The sequence below is a fragment of the Aricia agestis genome, chromosome 16, assembly GCF_905147365.1.
Source record: "Aricia agestis chromosome 16, ilAriAges1.1, whole genome shotgun sequence".
NCBI lineage: Eukaryota > Metazoa > Arthropoda > Insecta > Lepidoptera > Lycaenidae > Aricia > Aricia agestis.
In genome coordinates, this window is record NC_056421.1 from 4,033,525 (window position 1) to 4,057,995 (window position 24,471).

The 24,471-nt window shown below is 35.9% G+C and overlaps 1 protein-coding gene across 1 annotated transcript; it reads right to left on the reverse strand.

Annotated features, from left to right (window-relative positions):
- Positions 1–166: 166 nt before the first annotated feature.
- LOC121734622 lies at positions 167–24,229 on the reverse strand. Its single transcript, XM_042125212.1, has 6 exons — positions 23,887–24,229; positions 4,766–4,945; positions 4,034–4,155; positions 3,444–3,684; positions 2,650–2,912; positions 167–2,403 (listed from the first exon to the last, which is right to left on the reverse strand). Exons 1-6 carry the CDS (start codon positions 24,029–24,031, stop codon positions 343–345), a joined length of 3,012 nt encoding a protein of 1,003 aa, XP_041981146.1. The 5' UTR covers positions 24,032–24,229; the 3' UTR covers positions 167–342.
- Between the last annotated feature and the right edge of the window lie 242 nt (positions 24,230–24,471).

Here is a 24,471-nt window from a genome sequence, read left to right on the forward strand (position 1 = left end):
GTAACATGTTGTTTTTACTTCCTAATTAATAATAAGAATAGGCTTTCCATTTTCTTAGTTTTTAATTTTTACATTTTTTAATATATTTATAAAAAATATATTTTTACTTCCAAGATAAAAACACTTTGTAAATACGAAAGTAACGGAGGCAAATGAAATAGAGATGTAAGTTTAATTAATTATTATTATATCTAACATTCGACATGTAATTTACACAAGTAGATTACATTATAGGAATGGCAATCGTAAAGCGCAACGTGTGGACGGCTTAGATAATATTAATAACATTAAATAAATCTATCTAATACAATAAATTAACATCACTAGAAAATCACATTTCGATTATGTTTTGTCTTTATTCGACTCAATTACAATGTCTGTTAAACTATTACGTCGCGAGCTCTCCTCACTAACGGAGGCGCTATCTTTTCGTATCCTCGAAAAGAGTCTAGGTATTGGTGCGCTACTAGATTTGCTTAAATCTACTGGTGCTGGAGAATATTTTCTAGCTCTTGGTGAACTACTGGATCCAGCTTCTGCGCTCTCTGTATAGGGAGGAGGCGGCTGATTCAACATCGTCATCCTATTTTCTCTCTGCGCCGCTGCCGTTATTTGTAGTTCTGCACCAGCCACTACAGTAGCTAGTGTTGGGGTAAATTGAGGTGCGGCTTGCCTAACTGAAATCCTCCTTCGTCTCGGTCCTATCATTTCATCAATATCACTTCTAGTAGTATGAGATATTTCTGGCCGAATAGAGTCTCGGCGCCTAGGCTCTGGACTCAGTCCTGCCGTTTCCAACGGGGAAGTTTGTGCGCTTGCTGTTTCCAAAACTGCGAGAGCACGTATCAAGTCAGCTACACTAGTATTTTCTAATACTTCCACTTGCTCATTTTCGGGTAAGTTGCTTAAATTTATGTCCGGGTCAAATAAACTTGGCCGACCATGTCTGGTTCTGTTCCTGTAATTCTCAAGGTCATTAGAAAATAGACTACCTCGGCCACCCGACGTTGATTGTTTGTAACTGTCAATATCTCCAGCAAATAAACTATTCCGGCCTTTCTTAGTTTTTTCATGATATTGTTTGATGCTTGCTTCTAAATTATTACTGGGATACTCCGGTGAACTAGTTTTTCTAGAATTGCCAAACGAAGGAAACATACTGCCACGACCTTGCCGTGTTCTGTCCTTGTAATCGACTAGCTCATCTGAACTTTCTGGAATATTTTCGTCGTCAGTTTTCTTTGACTTTCCAAAAGTAGGGAATAAACTAAGTCGACCTTTTCGGGTTCGATTTTGATAGCTTCGAACTTCATCTTCGTCCATAGTGTCTTCATCGTTGCTTGATGTATCATTAAAATTAAAGGTCGGAAATATGCTGTGCCTGCCTTTACGAGTTTTCTCTTTGTAGCGTTGAGAGTCTTCATCTGGATCGCTAAAATCGAAGGTTGGGAAAATGCTGTGCCTCCCAGATCGAGATTTTTGCTTGTATTCCTTCACTGCTGCTTCATGAGTGTCTTCGCTAAAATCAAATGTTGGAAATATACTATGCCTTTTAGGCCTGCTATAATTTGCCTTGAAAGCAGACGCATCTTCGTCTTCAGAAAAGTCAAAAGTTGGGAAAATACTGTGTCTACCACGCTTTGTTTTCTCTTTATATACTTCTGAATCGTTCTTAGGCTCGTCTTTGGACCCAAAGCTCGGGAAAATACTTCCACGTCTTTCTTGGCCCTTATCGTTATTAGAAGCAGGTGTGTTACTAAGACGACCTTTCATAGTGTTTTTGATGTATTCAGCAGGACTTTCACTGGAACTTGGTTTTCTAAACAGTCTTGCGAATAAACTCTTTGTCTGTGTGCTGTCTACTGGGGCTAATGGAGTTAGCGGCAATGATAACTTGCCAGTTCGTATGTTAGCTTCCATTCTATACTTTTCAGCGTTATCACCGTTGGTCCAAGTATAGTCATGGTCTAATTTATCTACTGATTCCTTCCTGTAATTAGGCACAGCCACGCTAAGTGCTCTAGTTCGAAAAGGTGAGCCTGGTATATAATCTTGCCCAATACTGAACTTCGGTGGATATCTTTCACTAGCTAAAATGTCTTCATCGTTGAATATGTGAATACCTTTGTTATTGTGATTTTCAAAATTGCCAAGGACATTAACTACCCTGGCTAGCAGCTCGGCAGGTTTCACAATAGCTGATGCAGTAAAGGTTCTTTCCTTGTCAATGCCAAGTAAATCAGTATCTGATTGTATACGTAATATATCCTTTTTACTTAGCTGTATATTTTCCGAGTTAGCACGTTTCCTCTTTAAAACTGGCACCCTTGGTTCCACATCGAAAGTTAAAATTGGACAACTTGAACTTCTGTATAATGGAAATCTGTTTTCAACGTAGACCGGCTGTGAAGAAAAATTTTGGAACATAAGTATTGTCAACAAAAGTAACTGCTTTCTATTTTACATTTTTTCATAGTTTAAAGTTGTTATAAACAGATTTTATGCAATTTTTAATACATAATAATTATAGCAATTCAAAAATAATTATAATAAAAATTAAAAGACAGGTAGTATGCTACATTATCCGAAAATACGTGTATTAGAAAAAAAATAATTTTAATTCAGAAAAAAAAAAGAAAATATAAGTACCTTTATCTTTATCAAGTTTGCTTCGTTTATGATCTTTCTAATCATGGCTAAATCCCTCGTGAACCCTTGTAAAATCTTACTCTGCGTGGACTTCAGTTGACAAGCAAACTTCCTCTCAAGCTTGTGGACCTTTTCGGACCTCATACCGCTGGTTATGAAACCAAGTAACATCACGATGTATCCCAGGCCAAAAGTGATCCAAATGATCAGGAATATCTGGTAAGCGAAGAAGTAGCCGTATTTGAAACCATTGTTGATGGTGCCTGTAACATAATATTAGCTAGATATCAATATAATTTGCTATTGTGAAAATAAAGGGACGCCTAAAATAAAAATTAATATTATAGAAAAGAAACTGTGACTAGAAAATCTTGTATATAAAATTCTCGTGTCACAATGTTAGGCCGCGTACTCCTACGAAACGGCTTTACAGGTTTTAACCAAATTTTATATGCATATTCAGTGGGTCTGAGAATCGCCTACTGGGTACTTTTTATATTGATAAGTGCATTTGTTGAATAAATAATAGTAAATTATTACAACTCGAAACTGACGGCGACCATTGTTTGTGCGACGGGATAGCGATGGACGTTGCCATGGTGACATACTTATTTAGTCACTTCAATAAAATAATATGGGCGAAATACTCTATATGGCAATGAAACGTTTGCCGGGGCAGCTAGTATTACATAAATGAACCACCTATTTGTAACAGTACATTTATCTTACATAATATATTACAGTAATTAAAGTACTGTATAATAATGTGTACTTAATAACAAAACCTAGCTTACCAGCTACTAAATCTCCAAATCCAATAGTAGTCAACGTAACGAAGGCATAGTACACCCCAGCGACGTAATCCCAGCCTTCGAATATGACGAAGATGCAGGCGGGGAGAAAGATGAAGAACAGGAACCCAGGTATCAGGTAGAGGAATATCTGACCAAGCATGCCCAGGTTCATGAAGAAAAAGTCAAGTTTGTCAGCACGCTTCTCATTTCTCTTCTTGTACTTGCGATAGACTGAGATTAGCTGAAATGATAATGAAAAATTTAAAAATATTGTTTGTTTTTGAAAATTAAAGCCGAAAAAGAAAAGTGATCCGCGACAAAATCCGTAAGTAATTAAAACATTTTATTATGCACGAATGCCAATTCTTTAAATAAAAGGAGATTATTGTCTAAAGTCACTATATTCTGGCATGTGAAAACCAATATGTCCTCCTCTAATTTACGAATTACCAGTATCAATTGTTCTGATACTAGTAAATCATCCGATTACTCAAACTATTTAGAAGCCTAACTCTAAATAGTTTGAGGAGCATTTTATCGTTGTGTTAGTTACTCTGCCGAATACTTCCTCAAAATGATCACGTATTTACCTGCATCCCGAAGTATTCACCGAGATTAGCGAGTAGGATACCATTGATGGGAATACCGAAGAGACCGTAGAATATCATTAGTATGCGCGACAAGTGAGTCGTCGGAGCCAAGTTGCCGTACCCTGGAACATACAAACAACGTGATTAACACGTAGATTGACGTATAACGTAGATTTATAGGTGCTACGTTAGATGAGGTCATTGGTTGATATTGGCGAAGAGTTAGAGTCTTGAGACAATTTCAGTTTTTAGATGTTGTTAATACATTCGAAGAATATTAAGCATCCAAGAGTAATAATTCTCGGAGTAGTGTTGTTTTATACTTGAAAGATTTTCTTTTAATTTCATATTATTCATCCATCTATTAACCCATCAATCTCCAAGCGGCAGCCGGCTGCCGCATACCAATTGAAAATCTATTTTATCTGCGATGGAGGTGTTAAAGGTCTGTCTCAATACTGATATGAATCAATCTCCTGCATAACTTGTACTAACAAGCTGTTGGGAGTTTAGCTTTAGTTGCTAGTATAGTCATTCTTAGATACATACTCCTAGGTCCCTTCGGTGTTAACAATGGGTTATAAGCATTGACATAGGTCTTTGGTTATAAATTATAATATTGAAAAGGAGTAGCCCATAATATAATTAATCTTATGTAGTCTTACATAGTTCTACATATTTGTAGTACTTTTAGCAGTAGTCTAGTAGAATGAATGATGAAAAAAAACCAACCAATGGTACTAACGACGGTGTAGGAGAAGAAGAAGGAATGGTAGAAGTCCCATCTGAGAGGCGGCTCCTCATCTTCAGCGGTGTAGTTGAACATGGATTTCCCGCAGTAGTCAGACAGCTTGCGGAGTATACTGTCCTGCTTGTCAGGATCATCGGGTATGTAGTTCTCGTATAGGAGATCTGGAATAAGATATTATAAAAGAATTACCTAATGCAATAGAGGAATTCAAAAGTTCTAAGAATTAAGAAGTTCTAAGAATAAAGAACTAAAAAGTTCTATGAATTTATTCTGCGGTGGATAAGAATTTGTGCTACTAGCTTCATCTGTGGATGCTCACTGACGCAGGCTCTACAATGGCGTAGCTAGGTAACCAAGGGCCCTGGAACAAATTAAAAAATGGGGCCCCACTGCTATGTAAAATTAGGTTTTATCTAATAAAAATATGAAATATACAAAATGTTTTATATTGTGCAACAAGTCCGATAAGTTGTCGATTGCCCACGAGAGCGAAGTTGGGCAATCACCCACTTTGGGAAAGACAGCCTTATAAATAAATAAATAAATAAATAATCGTTTAATTCAGGCAATAGACCCATAAAATAACATAATTTCGGTCTGTCCGTCCGTCCGTCTGTCTGTCCGTGGTTTTGCTCAGAGACTATAGGGCCTACAAAGCCGTAATTCGGCATGAATGTACGTTGCATAATATATTAATGGTGCCGACAAAATGGTATATAAAATCTTAAAAAAACATTTTTTTATAGTACCTCCCCTACATATCAAGCGGGGATGATTTTTTTCGTGTCCACCCCACTACGGAACCCTATATTACGGGTAGCCCGATAAGCATTTGGCCGGTTTTATTTATTAGGAGTGCAGAAAAAGTGGTATGTTTGCACTCGCTGTTAGGGTCGAAAAGACGCTGTTTGCCAATCATTCAAATTGGCTGTCCATTTTCCGATCTGGTACTGCATACCTCACAATGATGCGTAGCTAATCTACCTTCGATATTATGTCCTAATATCATAACTCTAATTTCAGTGTTGTGAATTATTAAGGTATTAAGACATAAAGAAAGAATTTAGGGGAACACCCTAGGCATAACTTTGGAATTTCTCTCGATTATTCTGTTATGATTAAAGTGGGGTGGCAACCTGTCATATTTATTTTAAAAAAATGGGAGAAATTTCCAAAAGTTCAGTTAGATCGAGATTTCTGGCAAGGATTCGAGGGCCCCTTGAACTTGAGGGCCCCGGCGCACTGCCCCGCCTAGCCCCTTGGTAGCTATCTACCTACTAAAATTCAGCGGTACTCCATGATCCATCACAGCCATAATTGATAGAGCCATAACAAACATCCACGAACAGCATAATATACGGATTAAATGTTTGACAGAATTACTGAAAGAACAAAAACAGTTACTTATAGACTATTTCTTGTATTCCGAGATAACCCCAGATAACATATTTTCTATTGCTAGGTTTTAGTGTTTATATAAGAAAACACATTTAATTATTAATTGCATAGTTACCATCTTCATAATAATTAAATATAAGAAACAACTAGAAAATCACTAAAATATTAAAATTAATGGATGAAAAATTATATAAATCATAATGAAGAGGAACATTTCAGAATATAACTGAATAATAATTTAAGCTATCTCAACAATTTTGGTTTTAACTACGACACTAAAGTAAGTACTTAATCATACAAAATTAAAATGAATAGAAACGCGGAGATTTTAAAGTAATTTCAGAACATAATGAATTTAATGAAATCTTATACTCTTCATAGTGAGAAGCAGTCAGAGCCCCACAATAATATTTTTTTGTCTATTACGAAGAATCTAATCCATTGATTCCCAAAGTGGTCCAGGTGGACCCCAAGGGGTCCACGGAAGCCCGACAGGGGAGGGGAGGTGCTTGCGTGGAAAAAAATGGGGGTGCACAAGTTGTTAACGAGGGTCTATAAAAATGTTTTTGGTGACCCGACTTGACCTCTATGAATATTGTTACAGGGGTTCCGCAGTATGCACCAATACCTTCAAAGTGGGCCACAAAACAAAGGAGTTTTGGGAACCTCTAATCTAATCTAAAGCAGACTGTCTGCTGATCATCTAGCTTTGTTTATACACAAAAGCGTGGACGAAAGAATGAAGCTAAATAGAATATTATGTTGCTATTGTGACTTAATTTCTGTTGTTAAGAACAAAGCGAGTTTAACCACCAACAATTGGTTTGTTCAAATGTCGTCGAACAGTAGCTTTTAACGATTAACATAAATATTTAACATTAACGTTAAACTTAACAATGTTATAATCTCGTGAAGATTTAGTTAACAATGTGAAGTAATTGCTTTAACACGACAAAACGATTTGTATTGCCGATAATTAGGCTGATAGTTTTTCATGCGACAATTTTATGCTCTGTTAAGTAAAGAGATGCTTTGTAGTTTAGTTAAGATAAGAAAGTGTTTAAATGATTATCTCAAGAGATACAAATGGAGCGATAGCAAAGGACATTAAAATATTATACAAAATATAAGCAAACGATATTATGAATGAGATTGATAATAATTTGACGAATAATGAAGTGATTTCAGTTAGCAATGAAATAATCAAAAGTATACAATATGGAAAGGAAAGAGTCTTCAGAATTCTAAAGCAATTCTGCAAGTCTATAGCCATAGTTATTGTAATAGATATTTCATAATAGATAGTAGTAATGATTTATAGACTTGGCTAACGAAATGTGGAAGACATATTAAGGTATACCATCAAAGACATTGATTCTTAGGCAGACATCGAACCTATCAATCAATCAAGTTAGTTGTGATCTGTCGGATAGGTTTGCATACCTCAACCGTGTTATGTAGGTCCATCATCAGGCTATGAATCAACTTCCTGATAGTACATTTGAGTTTTTTTTTTATGAAATTAGGGGGCAAACGAGCAAACGGGTCACCTGATGGAAAGCAACTTCCGTCGTCCATGGACAATAGCAGCATCAGAAGAGCTGCAGGTGCGTTGCCGACCTTTTAAGAGGGAATAGGGTAATAGGGGAGGGTAGTGATGGGAAGGGAATAGGGGAGGGTAGGGAAGGGAATAGGGTAGGCGATTGGGCCTCCGGTAAACTCACTCACTCAGCGAAACACAGCGCAAGCGCTGTTTCACGCCGGTTTTCTGTGAGAACGTGGTATTTCTCCGGTCGAGCCAGCCCATTCGTGCCGAAGCATGACTCTGCCACGTATAATCAAAACTTATTTATCAGTAACATAAGCCGAAGTCAAAATTTAGACATGTAAGGGCCTGTTTTACCACTTTCTGATAAAGTGCCTAATAGGCTATTCACAACTTTTTTGACAGATTCTCTATACTTGATCTGTCAAGTTAATTGGTGGATAGCCTTATCAGGAAGTGGTGAAACAGGCCCTAAATATCGATTGACTATAACAGGACCTTAACGTAGTTTACGGAAGCAGTGGTTTTTCATCGGATTCATCAATAGATGAAAAGGGGGAGTGGTAGTTCGATTACCATTAAATAGATATCAGTACAATGACTGATTCAACGCGAAGGTCATTGCCAAGTCCGGCTGAAGTACATTGGTGCCCTTTGTGTTTAGTGGAATGTTCTTACATGAATACAACACTTACAGAATGTAACGAATATAGTGATAATTCTTTAGGGTGTGTATGAGTCCCTAGCCCCCTTAGACAAAGCATCTTTCATTAAAAACGATGAAGAAATTTGTTATCAAAATTCGCTTGCGAAGACTAATGTCAAATCCCATACATTTGATAACGAATTTCGTCATCGTTTTTAACGAAAGTAGCAGTGCTGAACGAGTTTTTTTTTCAACTTACAAAAGTAATTTGAAAAAAAAACTCGTAATTTTTTTAGTTTGTCAATACAAATTGACAAACTAAAAAAATTGCTTTTCCAACACTGCTACGTTCACACTTCACAGTGAACTCTGTATAGGAACACATACTCACCCTCAAGTATTGTCACTGTTGTTTTGTTACATTCTGTATAATAAATATACTTTGTTATTCTGCCGTAGCGTCTAAGCTACTGCGGGGCTAAAATTGTCACATTTAGCAATTCCTCTCAATCAATTCAGCAAATGAATAATTGTCAAAACTGTGAAACTGACGAATGTCAAATTAGTACGAATTACTAGACATGAATTGCGAGCAGTGACCATTTTGGGATTTTGAAAAATGAATCATATTATGATTCTCCAAAGCGACCATTTAAGCCCCGCAGGTCTGATTTTATGGGGTATCATTAGGTTCATATTTTTGAGTTTACACCTAGGATATTAGTTGGATATTATTATATTATATAATATCTCGGCATCGTATTACAAATTACAATATCCCTCTTCGTTTCATGGCTTTGATTCATTTTCCAGCTTTAAATCCGATAATCTTACAAAGAATCAGTGGAGTCAAATTTTCTTCTGGTGCAACAAAATTACTGATACATAAAGAAATTTTGGGTTTGTCGATTTTCATGTTCCACTTCCACACACACGTGGAACATGAAAATCATAAAAAAAAATATTTAAACGTAACTATAAAATTAAAAAAAAAAAATAGATAATATAGTTTACATATTTCTTCTCTATCGAGAACTCAAACGACGCTTGCTAGCTGTCTTGCTCTATATAAACGCGTTTCCATATGATAAACAAAGACAAAAGTAGTTTTATCGCTGTGTTTGCACACTTGAACACAGCGGCCCAGAAAGGGTTGCGCCACATACGTTGACTTTTTACATGCGACCCATATTGGGCTTCGCCACTGGTGAGGGTAGGGAATGCAATCTTGGACCAAGATTGACTACTCAAGATCTTGGCGTCCTTTTTCTGAATCAAGATTGGTCAGTTCGAGATCTTGTTAAGATTCGGGTCAAGATCTTGGTCTCGAATCAAGATTTTCGGGATTTTCGAGATTGAGCAGAATAATTGAAAAGAATGCATTTTTTGCTGCAAATTGATAGTAACCAGTATTTTTAATATTAAGTAATATATTACCTATAGGGAATGAAATCCCGCCAGATAATTTCAATCCCGGTATTTGCGGGACTGAACCATCACAATCCCGCGGGATCCCGGTATTTGCGGGATCCCGCAGAGTAGACTTAAACTTTCAAAATAAATGGTTATAATGACTTTAGTTGATAGACCCCGTTTTATTCTTAGAATTCAAATGAAACTAACTTTGTCGGACACTTTTTTATAAGGGTTTTTAAATACTTCAGACTTCAGATGTAAAAAAAAACTAATCATTTTTTGGAAATGGCTACTAGTTTAAATAAACTAAAAAAACCATGCCTATTTGTTTTAATGTTTTATTAAAAGATTTTTTTATTAAATGAAAATTATACTAGAAGATTCCATTCCATACATACAGCCCAAGCTTATAAAAGTTATATGTATTAATTTTGTCGCCTCCCAAACGGCTCCTGATATTCGACACAAAGTAGCCAGCAGCTGAAAAAGTTCGCTCAGATTCCAAGCTGGTTGATGAAATGATAATAATTGTACCAATAATTATCGTTTAAAGTGAAATATAGGTGAATTGACTGTAAATTGTTTAGTGGGCTGCCTGTAGCCAGTTCTCGCATCCCCTCGCGCAGAGTTACACGTATGAATCACGCTTCTTTGTAATCCCGCCAGTCCCGCGGAATCCCGCTAAATTTTCGAACGGGATTAGTATCCCGGTATTGCATTCCCTAATAATTACCTATGTAATGTTTCAAAGAATTTGTTTTTGAGAAAATTGTGTATTGTTATATAAACTAAACTTACAAACTCAATTTTTACAAATTCAAGTTTTTTGAAATATAAAAATCTGACAAGTTAACGCGCAGCGCAGACGACAGACTATCCGTGACGCACTTTTTAGTCCGTGGAAATAGAACCTATGCAATTATATGTATGCAGTAACGCACACGACACGCAGCGCAGACGTGTACGTTACTGCATATAATTTGGCAAGTGCATAGGTTCTATTTCCACGGACTAAAAAGTGCGTCACGGATAGTCTGTTGTCTGCGCTGCGGCCTGCTGTTATCCTATCCTATACACGCAATATACACACATACAAAACGCTAACACACACACATACGTACCTGTGAAGTTTACTTGTTTTAACTACTGCAGATGACGCTAGATCAAACCACAGGATATAGATCAAATGTTCGATTCGTGAGCCGTCAAACTCTTCTAAGACGCTTATCTGTCTACTATATATACCCTAATCTGTGGTTCGCGCTTTGCCGCGCAGGTATGAACAATCTGAAAAATCTCGAAATCTTGTTACAATCTTGGACTATTTTGTGAAGATCGCGAACAGGATTTTAAAATACAGGATTGATGGCTTTCAAGATTGAATCTTGGAAAATCACTCAAGATCTTGGTGGAATCTTGATCTTGAAAGATCAAGATTGCATTCCCTAGGTGAGGGGATAACAAACTATATTATCTATTTATTTATTTTTTGAATTTTATAGTTACGTTTAAATATTTTTTTATTTATTTACGTGTCTATCTCTATATTATGTCTTCTATGTCTTCTATAGATGTGGGCGCCATTACAACTCTAGTCAGCACTTTTGCCAGCACTTGTCGTATATTTTGTGACAGATGTAAAGTTGTTAATAAACTATTTTTCTTTTTTTTCTTGTTTTCGACTTTGAGTTCTAAATAAAATTGGTCTTGAAAGATAAAATTATTTATCAACGCCTACTTATTACAAGTGTATACTTCTGATGTAGTTCTTGAAATTGACAAGTGTTTTGCTAGTAGCCTGTAAATATTAATTCAATGAGTAGATAGGCGCATAGAAACAATTGCCGTACCTTACAGATATTTATATAAATAGTACATAATATATTATGTATATTTAGTATCTTAGATATACTATATATTATGAAAAGAATGTAGTACTTTCCACAGCTTCCACCACAGCAGCCAGTTGTCAAGTCCGTTTCTTTATAACCCAATTTAAGTAATTTCAAAAAGTCATAAATTACTATAAGATTTTTTTAAGAAAAAAAATTAAGCTCTAAATTAAAATATAATTATAAGATCTAGAACTGAATATTATTTTCCTCTTACAATATTTTCCTCAAAAAAAAAATTATTCACATTATTATACAAAAAAATAACTTTTTAAATGAATTCGGCCTTAGATAATTTGATAACGTCACCAATTAAGTTCGTCCTTAAAGCAGCTTGACAAAACGTGATCTCAAATCGTTTTCTGCATATTCACAACTTTGGCGACAATTTCGCTAATTTATTTAAGTAAGTCGTGCTGGTTAAAACTGCTCTTGTTTTGGTGTTAATTATAATTATACAATTGACATAATGTAGTTAAGTAATTCCTACATTATAGTCGCAAGAGTCTGAGAATTACCTTGTAGCTTTAAAATATACGTTTGGCACTCAACACGACAGATGTCCACCCTTTGGATAAATATGGCGAAAACTTATTTTAATTGCATAAATAAATAGTATCCACTAAGTAAGTAAGTTTTAATAATGTGTAAACACAGTGAATTTGAAAAAAAATATTTTTAAAGCTTTTATAATTTTTTTTTTCGAATTTCGTAAGACGCTTGAAATGTCGAAAAGTAGAGACTTACACAGTAGGAAAACATGAAATATAAACCGCTGAAGTATAATATAGCTGAAATTGTTCATCTTGAAGAATCCTTGTGGTTCTGTCTAGGGTATAAAATATTATTTTTGTTAGTTTGTTTATAAGTAAATGTTTTTGTACTAATCAAAAAGTTGTTAAACTATACATAATACATTATTACACATAATATAATAACACGTCATCTCCCTTAGCTGACAATCTTGATTTTGTTTCGGGCTTTGCGCGCGGCGATCAAATCAAGAAAATCCGTAACGAAAAAACCTTTTTTTTTAACTTAAATGGGGAAATTAGATGGGGAAATGCTTTACGCATCCCCGGCAAATTGGGGATATCGGCCGGGGTATGTGGGACTCCTGCTACCCACTAAAACAACATGGTGTTTCACTCATCGCTAAAGGCAGGGATGTTGCGGGTACGATATAATAGGTAGGTTATTGTAACGAAAAAACCTAACACACGTAATCTAGTTCCATGTCTATGTCATTACTAGACTTCGGCAGGGTGTGCGTGCACACCCTGCCGAAGCTAGACGTATGTGAATTAGATTTGCATAAGTTGATACAAAATGCTATGCGACGTCTTTACCGCGGCAGTCCCCGAGTGCCACACGTATTTTTTCCGTGCACTGTCGGAGTATAGAACAAGTGTTATAGTGCCAGTAGATCGGTCGTTAATTACAAAGTAAGTTTTCCGCTTACGAAACCTTTTGTTCTCAACTATGCCTACTATTTATCAATAATACATAATTATTATTATTTCCACGTTATCAATAAAAGAAAATGAAATCGTTATTATAGAACAACCTTAAACCAAAAATCCCGCTTACTAATAATTTTTTGTCCTTGTCTTGTCTGTCATATTAACTAGAAAGTTAGCATCACACAAAGACAAACATTATACGATAACTTATTACATGGTTTTATAGTTTCTATTAGTAATGAGTCTAATAAGAGCGTCCGTGGTTAAATCTAACCTTTGGTTCACACTCCTAGAGGGTGCAGGTTCAATCCCGGGCGGATGCGTGTACCAATCAGACATTTTCTGATCTCAAGTACATAATACGGACGCTGGTACGGTGAAGGAAACCCGCCCATAGTTGGTCCCAGACGTATTGACTAGTTCTTTCCTCTGGACTAGGCCGACTATGTTGCGAGAGTGCCGTATGTGCTTGGGCAACCATACGGTCATTTAAAAATCTTGTCCCAGGCACTGCAGTATTTGAGGAGTGGTTACTTCGCTTTGAAAGTACTGTATAAATCATCCACAATGGATGCAAAGGCCTAGTTTTTTAGTCTAATAAAAAAATAGATTTCAGCAAAGAAGAGGCAATGCTACTGTAAAAATAAACATAATAAATAATAATGTTTGATTATGTTTATTTATTTATTAATGTTTTTTATGTCATATATTTAATTATTTAATGAGATAATATAATTTTAGAGGTTAAGCGGTTTAACTAGTGTTAAAGGCGTAACAAGGGTTAAAATTAAAGGGTTAAAAGGGTAATAAGGGGTTAAAATTAACCTTTAAACAAAATTTTCCCCGGAAAGACACCCACAGCGCAAAGTGTTAACTCGTGTAAGCGTAGGTCGTATTGTATTGTATGATCATGTATGATCATGTATGACGAAATATGTTATTCATATTTATTCTGGGTTGACAGGCGACATGTCTAATTAGACCTAATTTCGATATCACGACAGAGGCCATGGCAGTTCGCACGTCCTGTGGAGGAAAACTCCGCTCTTTGACGCCACATTGCCTCCCTGCCTTGCGTCGTCGCAGCAACAACGACGCGTTTGATAAATTTAATATCATGCGGTTCATAGGCCCTAGCCTATTCAGATGGACTAGTTCAACGTAAGAGAGTATTCGCCTGTGATTGGTCATGATCGACGTAATTGTGTATGTCATAGACAGCTTCGCAGTTAAGCTTTTCCATCGGACCAAACGTGAGCCCTTTATGTGATAAAATGAAAATGAATGCTTTGGATGATATAATGGTTTAAAATTTAATGGATTGGCGAAGAACAACCAAAGCGAGGAATGTGTTAAACTTTCAGACTTTAAGCATATTCCGCTAAAACGTTGTGCTACTGCGCTCTTATTAGTCAATAGTCAATATTACTTTGACCCTTGCATCCATTGGTGCTTTAGTTTCAGATACTTTAGTCGCAGCGTCAATGCAACGCTGATGTGGAAAACCTTTACGACGCGACGCGACGCAACTGAGCAATATGGCCTCGCTCTTATTTTACCTCGCAGTGTGTTATAATGATCCTTATGTCGTTGGTATAAGGTGCTGTGAGAGGAAATGGCACTGAGCGCAGTGTATAAGGGAAGGACGGCTTAGTTTCCGGATTTAAATATGTAAATTTATTTCTATTATTGATTTCACATCGCTTACATTGTCTTATTTATTCTATATTTTTACCTCAAGGGCATTTACCGCTTCTAGTTTAGTTAAAGTGAAGTAAAACTTCCTTTACTCAGAGTCACAGATCTTAAGAACAAATTTTTGATTTTGTACCAAAACTCGTGTGTTCGCCATAATTAATTCCCTTCTCTACCCTTCCCAATTCCCTTCTTCACCCTCACCTTACACCTATTCCCTCTTAAAAGGCCGGCAACGCACATGCAGCTCTTCTGATGCTGCGAGTGTCCATGGGCGACGGAAGTTGCTTTCCATCAGGTGACCCGTTTGCTCGTTTGCCCCCTTATTTCATAAAAAAAAGTCTTTCTGTTCTCCGTAATTCTAATGGCCAAAATATTATGAATATAAAATATTACAACATTCAACTATGTCAAAATTAATTTCATTTCATTTTCTCGAGTTCTTAATTAGCTATAGTCGACCTTGGAACCTGGCAACTCCAGAAAAGTTACAAGTTGCGAGTTACGCTTTTAGTCATTTAAAATTTTTTGATACACATTATTATAAGCCTTTACTGTATGGGCTATAGGCCATTGACGGTGGTCGACTGGTCGAGCCGGCCTATTCGTGCTGAAGTATGACCCCCACATTTAGTATGTAACAATATATTATGATATTATAATAATATTATGACATCAGAAAAGGTTAACCTACACGCTGATAATACTGTATAAAGGAGCCCCCCTTTGTTCTAAAAAAATGTAGAGCTCTGTCGATTGAGCAACTGTCTATGATTTCTATATTTACCTCATTCGTAGATTTCATTAGCTTTGTCCACACTGTGCCTTTTTTGTTCATCAAGGGCATGCGTTATAGCGCAGTCAACATCGCACGTGAAGCATGCCCGCGACGCTATGACACTTTTCTTTCCGACGCGGGTGGATTTTGACGCATTCAATTATTGAATATTATGCCAAACGAAAGTTGAATAAAAAGATGATGACGAAAATTGAAGATGAAATTGCATAGTGTGAACAAAGCTAATGTCCTTATGTCCGTCACAATTATACCTTTGACCTCTACTAATAATAAAATCTGTTCATTCAGCTTGTCCGTCTGTCCATCAGCATGCAAGTAACACACTTGCTGCTCTTCCGGTGGTCACTTTTCCTCTTGTTGACCCCAGCTGAATGTTAATGTGATAGACCAAATAAAACTATGTTGTTCTCTTAACAATTGTATTATTTATTTCTATTGTAATATATAATATGCAAAAGTTTGTCAGTTCATCGTGCTTAAACCGCTAAACGGTTTCTTGTTATAATTATAATATTAAACTAGCTGTCCCGGTGAACTTCGTGTCACTTTAAAATTGTCCCTGGACTTCTACGAATATTTTAAGACTAAAATTAGCCCAATCCGTTCAATCGTTTTCGAGTTTTAGCGTTACTAAGACAATAAAAAATCCATTTATAAATCATTGGTATGAATATACCTTCAATTGAAGTCAGATGTTAAGCCGCATTTAATATGAATTTTGACAATTAAGGTACAAGTTGGAACCTAGCGACGCGCGACAATTGCAGACGACGTGTCGTCGCGACACTACTGATTTCTATGTATTTCTATGAAACATACCCTTCGCAGCTAGTGACACTTATTCATAGAAATACATAGAAACCAGCCTGCCTAGCGAGATATCTCACTCTACATGTTTTCTCGATGCTTGAAGGTTTGTCTCTTCATCTCTATTGAGCATGACAAACATTTTTTCTCGCGTAGATCTATCATCGAAATAACACTTTTTTTATAGAGTTATGTCGAAATAATGTCGAAATTATAACATTATGAGACGAGTAGTTTTTAATTATTTTGAGAGTGAGATACCTCGTTGGCGTATGCTAGGCAGGCTGTAGTGTCGCGACGACACGTCGTCTGCTGCCGCTTCATGTAGCGGGCTTCCACCTTTACTTTGCAATTCCGAGTCCTCGTTGCTTGGAGTAGTAGAGAGAGAGAGCAGTCTCATGCAACTTGCATGTATCAATTAACCCATAGTTATTTCGTTACTGGCCACCGTTCTTAACTACGTGTAATGGGTCTAATATATTTAATTTAATTAACCTTGTCTGGTCGCTGTCCGGTCAGAGCGCTTTCCCCTAACGTATCTGACAGTTTAATCCGGCCAACAACAATAAACAGTTACAAACCGTACAATTTGCAGCGTCAATAACGATCCTATTTCTTTTGATCTTAGGCTGGTATAAATAGTCAATACTCAAGATGCATCTCGGTCTCAAGACACGGTTCAGGCTCTGTGATTGGTTGGCTGTCAAAATTTGGACCAATCACAGAGCCGAATCGCATCTTGAGACCGGGTCGCATCTTAAGTACTGACTATTTATACCAGCCTTAGACTAGCCATAGACGGACCGCAAGTTGCAGTTGGGACCAGAAAAAAATGGGGGCGGTATGTAGAGGCTTGGGGGGTAATTTATTTCATCTGGATGCATTGAAACAAAGGGGGCGCTTAAACATAATTTCTTCTTATAGAAGGCAAGAAGACAAATTAAGTTTGGGAACCCCTGGTTTTGAACTTAAGAGCCAGTGACTGTAGAGCATATTCGACAAAGATTGTCCATGATTACATAGCTATAGGTCTACCAGAATCTGATGGCAAATTTTGACAGCAGATTTTCAAAAAATATCCTTGATCATTGGATAAATTTTTATATTTGCATGTTTCACACACAGAATAAGCCGCTATAAAGAGAAAAAAAAGGATCAAAATGTTTTATTCCAATTACCCCGGTATTGCTACAGTCAATTTATTTTCTCACTTTTTGCCATCTGATTCTGGTAGACCTATACAAATAGCTTTGTAATCATGGTTGCAATCATTGTTGCCATCATGGAGACTTCAAGATTTGTCTGTCATACACCTATTTGCATTTTAATACTTAGGTGTTCTATTTTAATTTTTTTTTTTTTATGAAAGAAGGGGGCAAACGAGCAAACGGGTCACCTGATGGAAAGCAACTTCCGTCGCCCATGGACACTCGCAGAATCAGAAGAGCTGCAGGTGCGTTGCCGGCCTTTTAAGAGGTAATAGGGGAGGGTAGGGATGGGAAGGGAAAGGAATAGGGGAGGATAGGAAAGGGAATTGGGCCTCCGGTAAACTCACTCACTCAGCGAAACACAGCGCAAGCACTGTTTCACGCCGGTTTTCTGTGAGAACGTGGTATTTCTCCGGTCGAGCCGGCCCATTCGTGCCGAAGCATGGCTCTCCCACGTATAAATCTAAAAATATTATGAACTCTACTTCAGTATATGACATACTACATGCAAACGAACAAAGATTCCACACATTAACATTATGTATGTTAATAAGCATGATTTACACATGTTTCGAAATTCATACATATTGTTCAGAGGAAATTATTGAAAATTACACTTTGTACGTTTGTATGGGTTAGAATTATTTTAATTGTCGCTAATTTGAATTGTCTCCTGTAATTAGGAGAGACAAACAAAATGGTTGGCCACTGGCCGCTACACCCTGAGATCACAAGCAAATGTATGTAACGGTTTATTTAAATAGCGGCGCATTCGCAATGCCATTTACATACATTTGTTTGTCATCTCGTAATTTAGCCGCCAAACCGCGCGCGGGCTGTAATTGCCCATACAACTCACAAAAAAGTTTTTGCTCTTTCAGCGCTGCTACTTTCACAGTGAACTCTATATAATGAACACATACGTATTAAAAGACTAATTTTTCTCACTTTTCTGGTAAAAAGTGGGTCCCGTGCGAGTTTCTTACGCCGGTACTTCTCGCCGGGTTAGTTCCCGAAGGTAGGCACCATGTAGACTTTCTGAGAACATTAATTGTTTCAAAATTCAAAAATAAAACAATTTTTATTTTATACGCACCCTAAAGTTTTTTTAAACCTTGTATGAATCCAGCCTTATTACTATTATCGGACCTGTGAATTTGTTTTCCACTAGTATAAAACTAATCTTGCACAAGTTTCGTGTAGGTTACAGAATCATAAAACAATAACAGACAATACTCGTAATTGCTTCAAACAGAAATGACAGACTAACACACGTTTACTGTGGCAATAAACTTTTACGTCTGTTTACAAGTTTTTGATAACTTTTGCAACTTTTTCCGCGTATAAGAAAATAAAAGAAATAAATCTAATAATATAGAGCTAAATTTAAAAATATCTATCTTTAAGTTAACATAGAGTTTGTTTGTGTATGCCAAAGTCTTCATCAAGTAATCATTATTGTCTTGTGGCCGTTAAAGATTAATCACTTTTCAAATCTGATATTAATTAAGAAAATGTAAAAAAGTATGAAAACTTTTGTCAGAAAATTAATTACCTACTAAAAGACGGGCAACTGAAAACCGTATTTCGATGTAATCCTATAGTTTATGTTGGATTAAATTTCTTGAATGAAAACCTAGTCAAAATAATAAATTATTAGCATGTCATTTGTGTATCAAAGTTTTGAACATTATAACTAGTAATAAAAATATTTTACGGTCCTTGTTGTTTAAAAATGTTTGTTATTTCAGTATCAACGATGATTTAGTTACATGTTATATTAGGAGCACAATAAAAGTTATGTAAATGTTACATTTTTTGCGTTAATTGAAATACCATGGTTACTTCGTATTTTGGTCAGACGTTGATGTTAACTTTTATGGACTACTTAACTCATAACCAGGCACGTGAGCCTTTAGAAGCATTCGCTAGCAGGGTATCCCGTGGGCCATGGGCTCCGCCAAAGGCGGAAAGCAGGAACACCCTTGGGGTTTTAGTGGATATACCTGGGCGCGGCCTTCACCGCCACCATCCCCAGACTGCCGGGGATGCGTAGAGGCATTTCCACAACGAAATAAAGGTTTCTTTAAACTCATCCACTAAATAGAAATGACAAGGTTCATCATTGCATGAATGATGAACCAGATAAGTTGATTTATAGGCAGTTGATGGATCTGCGTCATTTGGTTGGCTTATGTCAATTCAATGTTAGCTGTGTTCGGTCGGATGAGTTGGACGCGACCAAATTACTTAGGTCCCCATCTGCCTATGGATCAACTTCTTTTTAGTACATATCTGAAAGCGTCATAACTAAACTTCATAAAACGCTTAAGAAATGACGCTAGATACTATGTCGCCAACCGTTCGTGCAAAAGAAAATACTGCAGGAACCATCTTGGAAGACATTTTTCCTCATTCAAGTCGAACTTAAGGGTGAAGCCAAACGAGCGTAATTTGTGAGTTGTGAGTGGCAGAATTTCGGCTGGCAGAAATTCTGCTGCATTCAGTTACATACAAAGGCCTGTTTGATTCGCACGAGCGTAATTTTGTGAGTCATGATTTGTATGAAAAATAAAATTATTTTTGGAATACGCGACCGAAATTCTGCGACTGACGGCTCACAAAATAACAATCGTTTGGCTGCACCCTCAATTTTAAAAGATTTTTCTGTTGTTACGACATATAATTTCTTAGAAAGTGGCAGTTTTTTGCGTTAACAACCTTGTTATACCTATTAATGCATAGGGGTATTAAGTATTTTAAGATCAAGGCTGATATAGTATAGGTTTTACTGGACGATAGTCGTACATAAGCCAGTAATGATAACGGCGATTAGCGACAATCACCTCAAACTTGGGAAATCTTTCCGAAAGGAAGTGTAGAATTTACCTCAATCCATACTCATATTATAAACGCGAAAGTTTGACTGTCTGATACTCTTCAGAACCAACGCTAAAGTTCTTCTTTGAGTCCCGGGAAAGGACATAGGATACTTTTTATTCCAAAAAAAAGGACGGTGGTCGCTCGATAAACGAATTTTGGCGCAAGTTACCTAGTATAATATAAACTTAACGTTAATTTTTTTTAATAAAATAAGGGGGCAAACGAGCAAACGGGTCACCTGATGGAAAGTAACTTCCGTCGCCCATGGACACTCGCAGCATCAGAAGAGCTGCAGATGCGTTGGCGGCCTTAAAAAATAAAGGGAATAGGGTAATAGGGGAGGGTAGGGGAGGGAAAAGGGTAGGGGATTGGGCCTCCGGTAAACCTGTACAGTGAATGTCTCTGAGTGAGGTGGTATTTGTTAGATAATTAATTATTGTCTATCCTTATCTTAAATCAGTAGGATAATATACTAATTGTGCAATATCTTTATATCTATATGTTAAATCAACAGTTGCATCATGTACTTTTATAATAATTGATAAATGTCAATGGATCATGTCAAAACATCACTAATTAAAATTATAAGTACCTACCTAATTGATAGTTATACAATATGGATATTGTATAAATACTAATAATGTAAATGTTAAAGTGTGTCTGTCTGTCTGTTACCTTTTCACGCCCAAAACCCTGAAGTATCTGTGTACTTTAGTAATCAATAATAAAATAAATAAAAATTAAAGGGGGTCTCATACAAAAACACAATTTTTGGCCGATTTTTGCTCTGTTATGGCATAAAAGTTGAAACCCTTGCGTGAGTCCGACTCGCACTTGGCCGGAGGAATATAATAGAAAATAAATGATTCGCATGGCATGAAAGCGAGGCGTATATAACAATTTACCGTAAACTAAATTATACACTTACCTACTATTATGCTATAAATCAAAAACATGGTATCAATTATTATTTATCAATAGCTCTTATATAGGTATCGGAAAAAACTAAACAATAGAATTATACTCGCATTCCGTCGTTCAAAGAAGTTAAGAAGGATGTGAATTTTTAAGGTGAAAAAAGTTTTTTAAGGTGAAAACTTCTATTAACTTGCGTTTTTTGGGATGAGTAGAAAACTCGCTTTAAATGTTTATAGTCATGTAAAATTATACTTGATCGAAAATTCGTAAGATGAAAGGAGAATAGACCGCCGGCGCGGCGTAGGAGAAATAATATTATCTCTTTTTACCGTGCTACTTGTGTCTTAAATATTGCTGTGCATTTTAACTTCTGTCGGCACTCCCACAGTGAAACCCGTTGTTTTCTTTAATGACGATTCTTCTACTCTCTTAAGAATAAAATATAACATTGTAAGTATACTTATTCAACTCGTATATTTAAAGAAATATAATATTATGTATAAAATAATAAAAATGTTCACTAATGAAATTAATATTTCGAAAAACTAAAATATTCATCTCATGAATATGCAATTTTCATCTCATAATTTTCTTTTAAATATTATACGGTACGTTATAAATAATTATTATTACTTTAGCATGTAACGTCACACAAGATTATAATATGATATAATATCTCTATTCTCTTTCGCTTGTTTAATCTTATTTTACCTTTGAAGCATGGAAGTATAACAAAGAACTATGTGCATTGGTATGGTTCTAAGTGAAGAGGTGTTTTTCTTTTCTTATATTGTTCGCATTCTTTTCATAAACAGTAGATATACTTTTTTTTTAATATAATCTTTCGCGCGATTTTATCGCATCTTGATCGCATCTTAAATAATAATTATTTGAGTTGTTGTATTTTTTACGAATCAATTATAAGCCACTGTACATTATAAAAACGCTAAAGTGTTTCAAAACAAAACACACACAGGAAACACACTAAAAAGAAATTGTTGTTATATCTTGAGTTTATTTAAACTAAATGGGCTAAACCGCCTCTTTTACCTTAAGGAAAATTTGACTTTGAGGAAGCAATTAGTAAAATGTTACTAACATTTTTTAACCAACAGCCTACAACATTTTTCCAACAACCTCAAAAATTTACACTTTTAAAAACTGAGGAATTTAAGGCGAAGCTAATAATATTATAGTCATTTTCTCAAAAAATAGCCAAAAAAGTTTGTACCGTGTACTTTTTTTTTAGGTTCAAGATAAAAGTATTATTTTAAAAAGTCTTGTTTTCAGGTTCCTATGGTTCAATAACGTAGGAAACCTTTTATTTTTTCGTAATTAATGTCCATTCCTGTTCATTTCATACATTATTTTAAATTTTAACAATTGAACCTACTCAACATGTACTACTTTTTTACTACTTTTACTTGTATAAACGAGAGTTCATAGTACTAGTAGATGATTATCCATATCCATACTAATATTATAAATTCGCACTTACTAATATTATAAATGCGAAAGTGTGTCTGTCTGTCTGTCCGTCTGTCTGTCTGTCTGTTACCTCTTCACGCGCGAACCGCTGAACCGATTTTGCTGAAATTTGGCATGGAGATACTTTGAGTCCCGAGAAAGGACATAGGATAGTTTTTGTCCCGGAAAAAGGTACAGTTCCCGCGCGATTAACGAATTTTGGCGCAACGGAGTTGCGGGCGTCATCTTCTTTTTTATAAAACCGTCAATACTATCTTAACCTTATTATCAATTGAGAAATAACATAATTACAACACTATTGATACCTGATCGATGTACAAATGTCACTGAAGTAGTTATGAAAACTGATAACAATAACAACACAACTTATGTACTTAGTGCATATGACTCTATGTAAACTCTTATTTTAATCACAAAAAGAAAGAATTCACAGAAGAGTTCTGCCTCTAGAGCCTTTTGAAGGTAGCTTCCCCTTTTATTCACTTTTATACATATTTTCACGATAAACATCTAATAAAAATAATATCTATCGATTTTATATAGTTAGGTTTTATTTTTGCGTACCTTTATGTATAGCATAATTCTAAATCGATTGTAAAATTTTCTAGGAGAGATTTTCTCCTAAATATATAATATTATGAATTTATTATTTTGAAGTAATATTTAGTTTAAATATTTTTAAAAGATATTTAATATTTATATTAAATTTTTAAATAATCATTTTGCGCAGTGCAGAATTTTCGAGTGTTTACATTATGCGTTTATGAACTGTATTGCATTATGCAATGGTATTACTTTTTAGTCAATGTAAACAATAAATAAAATATAATTATCGCTTTAAAATAGAATTAAATCGGTAATGATTCGGTGGCGGACATCAGACAATATGTCGTTAGCTCTAACATCGCCAATTAATATAAAATATGTGTCCATTGTTACTTACTTTGAATTTCAAGCCTCTCCAACTTATCCTCTGCCCTCTGAGCTAGTTCTAGAGGACTCTCTATGTGGTAGAATATGCTAGCACCGACTAGAAGGTACACTATATGCAGCGCGAGCATGCACGCCAGTTGCTTTTTGGACATCATCTTGAAAGATTTTTGTGATTATAAACTAGGTATATTAATTACACACAGTCGCTAAAAAACATTATGGCACACTTTTGGGTAACACAGCACATATCGTTCGTGACATTTTGAATTTCGAATAATCTAACGTTCGACGCGGCCGATCGATGCGACGGAATGAGTTTTCCGGCGCGCGCGCAAGCGAATCGCGCGCTGTCGTCTGCGTCCTTTTTTATAAGGCTCTAAATAATGACAGCGCAAAGGATAATATATAAGGTTGCTATGTGTGTTACACATGCGAGAAAGATTTGCGTTTATTACAAAAGATTAAAAGGATTGTGATAGTCGTCTGGGTGACGTTACATCATAAGATAGCGAAATTCCCAAATATCTTAAATGCTTGACGTAATGGCATCTAATCCTTTCTTTGCTGGCTCGTGTTGTAGAGATAGCAATTTGTA

What these genes read in the sequence shown, in the direction of transcription:
- LOC121734622 (XM_042125212.1), bottom strand. Translation starts at nt 24,031, where the DNA reads ATGATGTCCAAAAAGCAACTGGCGTGCATGCTCGCGCTGCATATAGTG. An exon ending in ATTTGGAGATTTAGTAGCTG is followed by an intron (nt 2,913 to 3,443) that starts GTAAGCTAGGTT and finishes ATTATGTTACAG; the next exon opens with GCACCATCAACAATGGTTTC. An exon ending in CAAACTTGATAAAGATAAAG is followed by an intron (nt 2,404 to 2,649) that starts GTACTTATATTT and finishes TTTTCTTCACAG; the next exon opens with CCGGTCTACGTTGAAAACAG.